Genomic DNA, 13,882 nt, shown 5'->3' on the forward strand with positions numbered 1-13,882 from the left:
ATAAACCTAGTTCTTTTTACAAATACCAATAGAATAGATAAGACTGTGAGGGGAAAAAAAAGAGAAAAGGTCTACATATACAATGTTAGGAGTAATACATTATATAACCAAAAAAGTAGAGATTTAAAAACAGAATTCTATGAACAAAATTTATTTCAATAAATTTTAAAATTAGAAATATTACTAAAACTTCCTTATGTAGAAATAGAAAATCTGAACAATAAATATTCAAAAAAATTGAATCAATGACCAAAATTATCCTACAATCAGTGAACACTAAGTCAAAGTTTTATTTTATTTTTTTTATTATTATTTTTATTTATTTATTTATTTGACAGAGAGAGATAGCGAGAGAAGGAACACAAGCAGGGGGAGTGGGAGAGGGAGAAGCAGACTTCCCATGGAGCAGGGAGCCCGATGCGGGGCTCGATCCTAGGACTCTGGGATCATGACCTGAGCCGAAGGCAGACGCTTAACGACTGAGCCATCCAGGCGCCCCAGTCAAACAGTTTTAAAGGCAAATTTTACCAATCTTCAAGAAATGGCTAATTTTCTTATTATGTAAAACCTTTTTGAGAACAGAAAAAGAGGGACAACTATCCAATTCATTTTACAAGGCTAATACAACATTGACGACAAAACTAGAAAAGGATAGTAGAAGAAAAGTAATTTATTGAATAAATCTCAAAAGGTGAAATAAATACAAAAATCTTAAATAATTAGTAAAGTGAGCACAGCATTTTCAATATCAAACAAAAAATATTTTTCAGATAAAATAGAATATTAGGCAAAAAAATTTTTTGAGAAAAATAGGAGCCTTAAATGCTAGTAGAATTAGAAAAGAAGGAAATATGGTAAGTTTGTATGTTTAATAAATTGGACCATGAACATACAGGTGACTCTTTCTCTGTGGGCACCAGAGGACCTTGGACTTTATCAGTATGAGAGGGTAGCATCTTTCTGACATGTCAGGGTACAAATCTGGACGACAGTCACCAATAAGCCTCTCCCCGAACAGGTGTGATGGAGAAAAGCCCATTTCAGATCTACTGCAGGTCTGTGCTCTCAGGGTAAAAAAACAATTGGTCTATCCATAATTTTCTTGGTTGGCATGTACACTAAAATAACTTTAACTTAAAAAATTCTACTTCTTTTATATTTGAGTATAAGAATTGATTTAGATAAAAGAACAGAAGAAATTTAAGTCACAAAGTCACCATCAAATGGACTCCGTTGTATTCTGACATTTTAGGAAGAGAAAATATAGTAGCTACAGACCTAGGGAAGCCTTGGTCTTTCCACCCCCTTGAGCTCACAATCTCTGCAAACTAAAAAATAGAGATTGTTTCCTGCTTAGAATTTTCCTTCCCTTTCTGCACACCAGTTAAATTTTACAAAACAGGATTTAACAAGTCCCATTGGGATACCTTATCCTATTTCCTGACTCTTTACCATGTTCCCCATAGCTTTTATAGGTCCTGCTACCTGGTCTTACTTTATAAATTGTATTTCTTGTGGTGACCTGATGAAAAAAATAGGATGCATGGTCAGCTGGGTCAGGTATGGTATAAAACTTAGCCAACACCAGAGAACATGGGAAAAATATATGAGTTTCATGTGCCCTAAATACCACGTAATCTATTTGGGGGGCTAGTGGGTGGGGGGGTGTTGGAGTTTTGGAAACCGAAATAAATCCAAGGGTCTGTTAATTGTACTATATGAAGGAGCCTGGAAGACATTGTAATGCTTCTTACATTTAGGATCATGGACTCCATAGTGAGTGAAGAAATCATCATCAGCAGCATTTTGTCATGAATGTCCCTCTAAGAAAACCAGAGCTAAGTACAGTGAGAGCCCCTCTTCCCCAGGAACAGATGGCGGTGTGCAGGATGGGTCTTCATCTCTCCCCCGACACCAAACACTCAGAAGCATCTTGAGAGGTGAGTGAGCTGAGCAGAGAATAGAATGCTCTCTTCTGAAAGAAATCCTGTTGCCTCTGTTGAGAAAGTTCTTCTTCCAAGAGATCATTGGAAGAAAGTAATTTCAACACTAACGTACAGATGACGTTTACTTTATTGGTATACTTGCACTTCACCCAACTTCTATCCAGTTGGTCTCCTCATTTTTAGCTGTAAATCTGAGATAAGTGTTATTATCTAGTCTTTGTTCACTGTACAACATCAGACAGGCTGTAATGAACAATCACAATACAAAATTAATTGTTAGTGTCTGTCAATGCCAAATTTAGCTAACAGGATAATTTAAAAGTTATCATCCCTTTTTAGATACACCTAATATGTATCATTTACTCTCCTGAATTTAGTGTTGAGTTTCTTGTTTAAATTATAACACAGCTATGTGAAGAGGTTTGCTTGCAAACCTTTCGATTGCCTCATGGTGTTTTCATGAAATAATGGGCTTGACTGACCAAAAAAGGAATCTGTTACAGAAGAGGGGGGTCCTGAAAGTTTTATTTTTAAAATATGAAATTTCTTGTGGTGATTTATTTAAATATAAGAATTATCATCTTTGTGAATCCTTTTAACAGTGCTGTCATTCCAACCAGGTTGTATACACCAGCAGATATGAACTGTCTTATATACCCTCAGCTGAGACATGAAGCAGGACATAGAATATGTTTAGTAAATATCTGTGGATTTTGTATTTTGTCTTTTAGCTCTTTGCAGGTAGGAGGAAGATGAGGTACTCATTGGTCCTTCCACTTTGGTTTTTTGTGTGCCTTCATCATATGAAAGTTTAGAGATAGCATTGTGATCTTCATTGGCTCCAGATATTGCAAGAAAGTTGAACTGAATATGACTAACACTTTTCTATACACTTAGGGCCAGTGAATCCTATAGTTGGAAGGGACCTTGGCATTCTTCTGGTGCAACACAGGAATCCTGTCTTAAATAGATAGTTAGTCAATTTCTGATTTAAAACATTCGCTGACCTAAAGTTCAACTCCAATAAAACAACCAGTTTTCAAGGAGGTGATTCCAATTGTTACAGCTATTTTTTGAACTAAGATAAAATCATCCTTCAATAATTTCTACTGTGAATTCTGATTCTGCCTTTGAAACAGGGCAAAAGGTTAGTTGCTTTTGTTTATGAAATCTTTTAAATACTAACTTAACAGAAAAGATGAATGGGAAACTGATAGGAACTCGATTATGAATTCCTCTAGGATTCTTATTTTAGTGAAATTCAGATGGAGTCTGGACTAAAGAAAGATATGGAGTGAGGCAAAACAGAAGCAATGGCTTAAAAGCTACAATGATTCAAACTTCAGAGTACCCACTCTGTCACGGAAAGATTCTTTTAAAATTTGATAAGCCACGGGGCGCCTGGGTGGCTCAGTTGGTTAAGCGACTGCCTTCGGCTCAGGTCATGATCCTGGAGTCCCGGGATCGAGTCCCGCAGCGGGCTCCCTGCTCAGCGGGGAACCTGCTTCTCCCTCTGCCTCTCTCTCTCTCTGTCTCTCATGAATAAATAAATAAAAATCTTTATTAAAAAATAAAATTTGATAAGCCACAAAAACCTAAAGATTCATGATAAATAATTTTTTTACATAGAGTTAAGCTATAAAATATGCTAATGATTTTATGAATATGAGTCCATAGTTAGGGCTCTTGCTCTAGACTTGGATAGGGATCAGTACTTGTTAAGTGCCAGGCCATGACCCACCCTGAAATCATTCAACCAACATTTTTACTAATTAAATAGAATAGAATAATATAGAAAATACATTGCACATAATAAGGACTCAAGGATATATATACTAATGCATGTATGTACCTAGTAGTATTTCTTACTGTAGGAGATGGCAAAATATTTGGGAAAAAGTAGATGGGTAGGTAGGCAGGTAGATAGATACAGAATTTAAATATAACAGAGTATAAGAGGGCTGACAGGTGTAGCATCCTGATGATGAGATAGCACAATCAAAATAGAACATCTGTAGGTGCGAAAGTCAAAAGACAAAGGTCTCCATTTGAAATCTAGCCAAATTTGTGACAAAAAGCCTTCCATTCTCTTATTTCGTTCAAGATTATGCTGTCAGTAAAGATCACAAAGCTTACAAATAATTAATATATTGAAGGAACAAATTCATGAGAAAACCTGATGGAAGAATCACTGACATGCACTTTACCCTTCTTCCCAGCCTCATACTATAGACACTTGAGATAGCAGCACACATTCGCACATACGGATATATGTATATCGCCATCCAGGAACACACACGGGCAAACCTTTGATAGAATCATTACAAACTGAAGGAAGTGTCCAGTCCTATGAAGGCAATTTAAGTATTATTAACATTTTGAACTGTGGTGAAAGTTGGTCAATAAACATAAGATTTACTGAAGACTGTAATAGAATGCTAGGATTTAGCTTATTGCAGTGAAAAAATTTTCCTTCTGTGTCATTTGGAATGCATAGTTTTCACTTAGTAAGTGACAAATGGGACAAAAATCTCATTGAAGATGTTTTCTTAGGAAATAAATGATGACACACACAGACCTATCATGTTTAAACACTTCCCTCAGGCATTCAGACTTGGTGAGCTCCATTATCTCTTTCACAGGGAAATGGGGGGAAATCAGACCTCTGTCACAGAGTTCATCCTACTGGGATTTCCCCTCAGCCCAGGGATTCAGATGTTTCTCTTTGGGCTCTTCTCCCTCTTCTTTGTCTTCACCCTGTTGGGGAACGGGCTCATCCTGGGGCTCATCTGGCAGGACTCCCGACTGCACACCCCCATGTACTTCTTCCTCTCCCATCTGGCCATCGTCGACATAGCCTATGCCTGCAACACCGTGCCCCAGATGCTGGTGAACCTCCTGAATCCAGACAAGCCCATCTCCTTTGCTGGCTGCTTGACCCAGACCTTTCTTTTCTTGACTTTTGCTCATACTGAATGTCTTCTTCTGGTGGTAATGTCCTATGATCGGTTTGTGGCCATCTGCCACCCCCTCCGATATTCTGCCATCATGAGCTGGAGGGTCTGCATCACCCTGGCATTGACTTCCTGGATTTTAGGAGTCTCCCTGGCCCTAGTACATCTAGTGTTACTCATACCATTGCCCTTCTGTGGACCCCAGAAAGTTAACCATTTTTTCTGTGAAATTATAGCTGTCCTCAAGCTTGCCTGTGTAGATACCCACATTAATGAGATTATGGTTTTGGCTGGGGCAGCGTCTGTGCTGGTGGGACCATTCTCCTCAATTGTGATATCTTACATCCATATTCTATGTGCCATCCTAAAGATTCAGTCAGAGGAGGGGCGCCAGAAAGCCTTCTCCACCTGTTCATCCCATCTCTGTGTGGTTGGACTCTTTTATGGCACAGCCATTATAATGTATGTTGGGCCCAGATATGGGAACCCCAAGGAGCAGAAGAAATATCTCCTCCTGTTTCACAGCCTTTTCAATCCCATGCTCAACCCCCTGATCTATAATCTGAGGAATAAAGAAGTCAAAGCTGCTCTGAAGAGGATGCTTGAAAAAGAGAGAATGTCATGAAAACCTGTAGAATGATAAAATAACTGAGTTTAAAGGGACCTGAGAAATCATCTCATCCAATATTTACCAGGATTCATAAATATCCCCTAGGGCATCCTTTTCATCTTCAGATTTTCCTAGCACTCTCTCCCAAGAAAGATCATTCTACTTTCCTCCCTCTGACATTGAAAGTCAATGCAGCACAAGAAAATGAAAATAACCCCACTAGCTGCACAGTGGAAACCCTTTTAATATAATTATGTGAAGTATTCTGAATAAAAGGAATAAGTTTATATATTTTTCTGTAATCGGGACTAGTAGACAACATTTTGTAAAATAAAGCAAGGAAATGGCAGAATGTTTAAGATACAGCAATTGGGAGAGATTGATAACGTAATAATTTCAATATTTGAAATTCAGCAGCTGTCATCTCCTTCAAAAATAGGTCTACATTGGGATTCTCTCTCTCCCTTTCCCCCTCCCCATAAGTATCTCTGTCTCCAGCCAGAGAAACTAATGGGAAATGTAGAGAAATATTCATGTGCTTTCAGATTTATTCTCATCATACCTAATAACCCTCTAACTGATTGAAAACATCCAAGATTTCTGATATTAGAATATAGGTAAAATATATATTTAAATGGAACATGCATACTAAAGAATATCTTCTTAAAAATCAGGTGCAGAAATGCAATTCCTGTATAAATTCCTGTGATAGCAATGTTTTCTAAGGCGTAATCAACAAGTAGGGGAAGAGCATGAGCCATGGCTTCAAGGGAAAGAGAATTAAAAATGTGACTACGATGCTGCTACCAATAACAAAAAACCCCAAAGGAAGTCTGACTAGTAAATATATGCACACTGGAGCTTTCTCTGTTACTTGTTTTCTCTGCTTGGGGAACGGAGGTGATGATCTGGGAGGAGAAGAGAGCAGAATAGTTGGGTCATTTGTCTCTGATGGGAAGTGACCGACACTTGAAGAAAAAATCCTAGCAAATGAGAACAGACTGTAATTTTTTTGTAATGACTAGTTGATGAATGATACTTGAGCTATAAATTATCAGGAATAATTTGATTTTAAATTAAGAGATTTGAAGTAAGTTAAATAACCATCTTACTCAAACTGAAATTCCAGAACTTAGTTATGAAGTGAGAGAAAACAGTTAAGAAGGAGTGGAAAAGGCTATATAAGGAGACTTTTCTTGTTTTTCAATTCTTTTCTCAAATCTGTCATATTCTTTAATTGTATAAAAGGCAAATATAAAACTTTTAAGGTCATTTTTTTGGTGAACACTTTTAAAGAGGAAACTATATGGACTTCCGTCTTACAAAGCAGCCCTTTTGTAAGGATATCTGTTATACAGACATTACTCCATGGCCAAACAAAGGTTGAAAACACAGGATTGTGCGTTCAGATAAAGCTGGGTTTTTACAAAGTTCTGCCAATTGCTAGATGTGCAAACTTTTGCAATATAGTGAAATTCTTTGGAATTTAGATTTTGTTGTGTATAAAATTGAGTTCACTAGTCACATAGGTTTGTAACAGGAAACACTATGTGCAAAATGTTTAGCAGAATCCATGAATCATATAAGAGCTCAATAAATGGTAATTATTAATATTAGCCACTACATACATTCATCATATCTTTAAAGAACAAGGACTATGACTTATAAATGAAACCATGGAAAATGAGGTCTTCTATACTAGAAAAGCGGGAATTTTGCAAAATGTAGCCTTTTATATGACGGGAAATGCCAAGATTTCAAATAATTTAGGAAGTGTGAAATGTCTCAAGTCTTTCTTTTGTAATCTCAATTCTCTAAAGAAATAATAAATATTTAAAAAATACATGGGTAGGGTGGCTCAGTTGGTTAAGCATCTGATTCTTGATTTGGGCTTAGATCATGATCTCAGGGTCATGGGATGGAGCCCTGCATTAGGCTCTGTGCTAAGTGTGGAGCCTGCTTGAGATTCTCTCTCTCCCTCTCCCTCTGCCCCTCCCCATGATTATCTCTGTCTCCAGCCGGAGATACTAATGGGAAATGTAGAGAAATACTCATGTGCTTTCAGATTTATTCTCATCATATCTAATAACCCTCTAACTGTGATTGAAAACATCCAAGATTTCTGATATTAGAATATAGGTAAAATATATATTTAAATGGAACATGCGTACTAAAGAATATCTTCTTAAAAATCAGGGTCAGCTTTTATTGTATATTTGTTGACTTGTAATATATTTAAAATTCAAATTACATGAAAAAAGGAAGATTACTAATGCCATATGCATAATCCAATATTTTAAAAAAGATTTTATTTGTTTAAAAGAGAGAGAGAGAAAGCATGAGCAGGGGGAGAGGCAGAGGGAGAAGGAGAAGCCAATTTTCCACTGAACAAGGAGCCCAATGCGAGGCTCGACCCTAGGACCCTAGGATCATGACCTGAGCCAAAGGCAGAAGCTTAACCAACTGAGACACCCAGGCGCCCCAATAATATCCAGTTTTTGAGGGAAAACTCACATTGATAATAAAGAAAGGATTTTTCTTCTATTTCCTTATCTGTATTTTCAAATCCAACTGAGGAATCTGTGTTGTTTATATAATGAAGAAATACAAAGGTTTTTGAAAAGCATAATTTTAAAAATAGAAAGTCTGAGAAACAGTTAAATGCAGCTTTATAAATAATCTGATCATGTAGAGACAAAACAAAATTGTGGACTGGAATAATTGGAAAACATAAGAAGACAGGAATCGAGTTATGCATCAAATAATTTGCAAATAGATGAAGAAATGACATTGGAAATAGGAGATAATGAAGGTACCATCGAACAACACTTAAGCAGGAAACTGGAATGGGAAATGTGGAAGAGTAAAGAATAATGTTTAGTTGAGAAACAAGGCTTTATGAGTAGGTGCTGAAAGTGACCTTGGGTAATGATAGTGTAGCTCTGTTTGCACTGAGTAACTTACTTGCAAAGAGAAATAGCAATTATTTGGCTTCCTTTCTATATAGACTAGTTTTAGGATTTCTAAAATAGAAACAATAAGCAATATAGCAGAGTGCCTATCTTGAAAATCATGTTATGATAAAGCACCTAAAAATACTGGATAAAATATTTTAAAAAACCCTAATTTTTAAGTGCACAGCTGGGCTTGCAAAAGCATAAATAAAATTCTCAAAGGACAAAGATGAGGCACAATCACCAACTGAGTGGTGAGACTGTAAGCCAGCGCCTGGCTTTCAGGTCCCTTTCAATCCCCAGGATTCCAGATTGCAATGACTGCAAGCCCATGAGAGATACAGCCTTCCTGTATGTAAGGCAGGAAATCAGAATAAAGACGCCTTCATGAAACTGGACCCTTCCTCCATTACCATCGGGAATACAGTAATAAGCAGCTAACTGAGAAGTCTCAGTTGAATCTACAAAAGTCATAGGACAGTGGGAGAATATCTTTAAAGCGTTTAAAAGCAGGTGTCAATCAAAAATTTTATATACAGAAGAGTACCCTTCCAAAACTGAGATGAAATAAACACGTTCCCAGACAAAAACAAAAATAAAACCAACAAGCAAACAAATGAATTTGAGTCTTTGTTGCCAATAGGTCTACACTGCAAGAAATCCTAAAGAAATAAATACCTTTTTTCTAGCTGCAGGAACGCTCCTGGATCATAATGGGAATAATTTTTTTTCTCTAAATATTAAGAATATTTACTTTATCTTTGGTTTTCAAAAATGTTACTATAGAATTTCCAGTTATCTTTTATATCAGTTTAACCTGCTTGTGGCTTGCTGAGATTTATGCATTCATGGGAGCACACTTTCACCATGATTGGGAAATGCTCAAAAATAATTTCTCTGAAATTTGCTTTTTTCCCCATTATATTTTTCTTTCCTCTTGAGTATATGTTAGAATTTTTTTTTACCACACTCCTTTATATCTTTCAGACTCAACTTCATTTTTCCATTATTTTTCTTTTTGTGTTTTTGTTTGATAGTTTTCTGTTAATCTTAATATGAGACATTGTCCTGCTCTCTGCCGGGTCAGTCATCTGTTAAATTCATGCATTGTTTTTTCAATTTATTATATATTACTGTTTCAGAATGAATATTTGATTCTTTTTGTAGATTCTGATACTTCGCTGAAATATGACATTTTTTATTCTTTATATCTTCGTTTCCCTTTTCTTTGACAAATTATAGTTATTTGAGTTTTTATTTGTAACTTTAGTATCTGTTATATCTGGGACCTGTACTATTGACTCTTTTACTTCTTGATTATTTATAACTTTTCCTTGCTTTTTCACGTGTTAAATGATGCATTTTAGAAGCTGTAAATTTTGTCAGACTCCTATAAAGATTATTGATATGTTTTTGTTTTTCCCTGAAAAAGCAGTGAAATTTGTTGAGGATCACCTTGTTTCTCTTGGGGTTCCATTTTAGGTTAGTTAAAACTAACCAATTTCAGCGTTACCCCTACTGCTCAGGCATCATTTCTGTGCCTACCACCAAGGTCTTTATGAAGAGATCTCCATCCTGGCTAGATTGTAACTCCAAAATCCCCTGGAACATTTTGCAACTTCTGAAGTTTCTGTTCAGCTCCTTTCAGTTCCTCTCAGCTCTCCTCATCTTTTGGCACCTCAGCCATTGGTCTCCTTTAGGTTTCAACATCCATGTACTGAGGACTAAGAAATGCCTAAGAAAACTCCCCACTCCCCTCATACAGTTCCTTCCTCTTCCACATCCCCACGCCAACTCAATTCCCAGTTCTTTTATTTTTCTGTAACTCCAATTTCTGTTGCTTGCACCCGGCAAGACTGCAACTTTCTGCCTGGACTCTATTTTTATGGCCACTGTTTGGGAATATCTTCTGGAAGAAAGCCTCTGTGATTGTGAGCTCACTTTATATGTCTTTTTCTCAAGGAGCACAACCCTGTACTATTGGTATACTTCCTAAACACCCTCATCTGAAGCCTAAACTCACTTCTAATTATCTTAGCAACTTTGCCTTGCTCAACAAAGCATTAAATATTATCAAATAAAAATTTTGTGAAAAATTGATCTCATTAATGATTAAAGCAGCATGAAAATAATGTTGCCAGTTTGAAGAGGGCTTAGAAAGGGCATTTATATGTAATTCATCCAAATGGCAAACTGCTCCAGTTTTGTTTTTATACTGAAGTCTCTCTTAATAGGTAGGTAAGAACTGAGGCAATATAATCCTGAACTGTATTCCAAAAGATATGATTATTCTGAAATCTCAAGTCACGTGCCTGAGAAGCAAATGTTAAGGAAGTTGACTTGTGGTTGTTAATCATAGATACCATGGGATAAGGTTTCATTGTCTGACAAGCAAGTAATTAGCTGGGTTGGACTGAACTGTGTTCACTCAAAATTTATATGTTGAAATCATGGTGCTGTAATACCTCAAAGAGGGATTTTTTGGAGATGAGGTTTTATAGAGGTAATTATATCAACATGAGGTATTTAGAGTAGCTCTAACCAATACAGCTGGTCTCCTTATAAGAAGAGATTAGGACACAGATATAAACATGTGAAGACACAAGAAGAGAGCCACCTACAAACCAAGAAGAGGGACCTTGGAAGGAACCAGTCCAGTCCACACCAAAATCTCAGAATACTAACCCGCAGGACTGTGAGAAAATAAACTTCTATTGTTTATGCATCCCAGACTGTGGTGGTTTGTTATGGCAGCCCTAGCAAACTAATAGAGAGGTGAAATAGAGACTCAAATGAATATTAATTAGCAGAGAGCCAAGCATGTTTAGGTTCAAGTCAGTTATCAAAGATACCGTTTAAGCAGCTACTGGAAGATTCTTCACCATGACAAAGAGTTTTTATTTCAAGTTTGGGAACAAAAAAAATTTTTTTTTCTTAATTGTGAAAGTCTTTTATTGAGGTCTTTTGGAAAAAAAATAACATCTCTAGTATCATTACACAAAACTCTTATCTTAGATATCTTCAGGTTAATGTTCACTTTATGAAAGCACAATGATCACGTCAAGATTATCCATAAATTTGCCAAGCATTGCATTTTTCTGAGACCCTCTGAAAGAATCATATAAGCAAAATTTACCTTAAAAATTAATTGACGCTGCATGAAAATAAATACCATTATGGACAGTATGGATGTATGTGAGATATATATATATATATATTCTTCAACCACTACACCAGGTTGATGATTAGCAGATTGAATTCAAAAGAGCAAAAAAGGAATCTCATCCATGCTAACTCTTCCCTAACTTCATGTTTTAAACACCAAGTGCAATAAAGTTTGGAGAAATCATCAGAAACCTAGTTATAAGGCTTCTAAACAGACAAGAGTTAGAGATAGGAAGGCTAGAAAAGTTTCTTTACATTTATCTAAGCTTATATGATGTGAAGAGCAGCTGTATGCTATCTGTGAAGACAGGAAATATGCTTTTTCTTCAAAAAAATGTAGGCAGTGGTCAATAGAAATAATGTAGTAAGGATCTCCAAAAATCCTCTGCTCCATAAAGAAAAAAGTACACTGACAAATTTGTAGAAATCAACTCTTTCAGAACTCGGGGCGGGGAAAGGCAACAATCTGGGGAGTGTGCATGCAAGAAAAACTGCTGACCTTGTTACGAACCATGAGCTTTGGGGTGGTTCAACTTGCTGTGTTTCCATCACCAACTCCCCAGCTTTGCGATATCCTCAAAAACCAGTAGCCCCACAATCATCGTGGAAACCAACATCTCTGCAGCCTCTGGAGGGAGAGAATATGGTTGAAGCAATAAAAGAGCAAATAATTGGTAATCTATTGAAATTAAGTTGATATTAACCTAAACCATATTATTATAAATTAAAATGCTAATCATAATCCCCAGGGGTAGCCCCTAAGAAAATAACTCAAAAAAAATATTTGTGTGTGTGTGTGTGTGTGTGTGTGTGTGTATAAAGAAACAAGAGAATTAAATAGGGCACTATAAAATATTTAACAAAAAGAGGCCAGTAATGAAGGAATGAACAGAGGAACAAAACATCATAAGATATACAGGAAACAAAGAGCAGTTGGTGTACAAATGTTGATGTTGGATTTGGGGGCACCTGGATGGCTCAGTGGGTTAAGTGGTCAGCTCTTGATTTCAGCTAGGTCATGATCTCAGGGTCCTGGGATTGAGCCCAGCCTGGAGCCCCGCATGGAGCCCACGTGTCAAGCCCTCCATTGAGACCTGCCTTAGGCTCCATGCTCAGTGGGGAGTCTGCTTCTCTCCCGCTCCCTCTGCCCCTCCCCCCACTTGCTCACTCTCTCTCTCTAGAATAAATAAATAAATCTTAAAAAAAAAATTAATGTTGATGTTGGGCTTACAGCCCAGGTAGACCTTAGGTCCTGTACTCATACTCTCATCCAAATTGTGGAATTAAGACTAAATTTTATCAACATCTGAGCATACAATGTATGTTTTCAAGGTTTAATTAGCAATACAAAAATATATATAAACTGATAGCAATCACCAAAGACAGCTAGAAGAAGGGAAGAGAGAACAGAGGGCATAGGGGTCTAGAAGTGCATTTTTAAATGTTCACTATGGATCAGTCTCTACATAAAGCAGGTACTCTCTCAACAACAGGAAAGGCACGACAGGGAAGCTTATAACTGGAGTCTTGTAAGTCTCTTTAAAGATGTTGGATTTACTCTCTTGAGATGAGAGGTCAGTGGGCACTGCTGATCCACGCTGATGTGCACTAGGCTGACATTCAGTCTGGAACACTGCATTTGGGAAGAGGCCTGGTGGCACACACTAATTTGAGTGTTATCAGCATGGAAAATGCAGTGAAATCCTTGGGACTGATGAGGCCCCATAGACAGTGGACAGAAAATAGATACAAAGAATAAACCTTGAAAAATACCAGTGTTCAGAGGGTGGGGAAAGGAGGAGAAACCCACCAAGGAGACAGAGAAGGAGCCGCCAGGAAGGTGGAAGGACATAGGGAGAGCAGAACATCCTGAGAGTCGAGGGAAAGGAGTGTTTCAGAGAGAGAGCACTGGTGACTGGGTTCAATGGTACTGGCAGGTCAAGTCAGATAAGGACAGAGAACTACTGGTCACTGGGTTTAGCAAAATCAAGATAATTAGTGTCTGAGAAAAAGAGTTTCACGTGCTGACTGGATGTGTTCAAGGGAATAGGGGCAAAGACATTTGAGACAAATTGCTGGAGAGAAGTTCTTGAGTGGGCAGGAGGGACGGGATTCACAAGCTAAGTGGCAGGCTGTCCTTCCTGAGGGTCAAAGCCAGTAACTTCACAGTGACAGCAAAGGAGTTGGGCATGAATGCAGATCCAGGATCGTGGTCAATGTTTCCGTTAAGATTGTGAATTAGCATCCGATGAC

At 37.3% G+C, this 13,882-nt stretch overlaps 1 protein-coding gene and 1 long non-coding RNA gene across 2 annotated transcripts in view; one reads left to right on the forward strand and one right to left on the reverse strand.

Annotated features, from left to right (window-relative positions):
- The first annotated feature begins 4,341 nt into the window (after positions 1 to 4,341).
- Positions 4,342 to 5,525, forward strand: LOC113911416 (olfactory receptor 2A25). Its single transcript, XM_027573985.1, has one exon. It carries the CDS (start codon positions 4,530 to 4,532, stop codon positions 5,523 to 5,525), a length of 996 nt encoding a protein of 331 aa, XP_027429786.1. The 5' UTR covers positions 4,342 to 4,529.
- Positions 5,526 to 12,131: 6,606 nt separating this feature from the next.
- Positions 12,132 to 13,882, reverse strand: part of LOC113911998 — a 35,248-nt gene continuing 33,497 nt past the window's right edge. Inside the window, exon 4 of the long non-coding RNA XR_003516659.1 lies at positions 12,132 to 12,257. This is a non-coding gene — a long non-coding RNA (uncharacterized LOC113911998). The remainder of the gene's footprint in view (positions 12,258 to 13,882) is intronic.

Source organism: Zalophus californianus, chromosome 12, assembly GCF_009762305.2.
Source record: "Zalophus californianus isolate mZalCal1 chromosome 12, mZalCal1.pri.v2, whole genome shotgun sequence".
Taxonomy (NCBI): Eukaryota; Metazoa; Chordata; class Mammalia; order Carnivora; family Otariidae; genus Zalophus; species Zalophus californianus.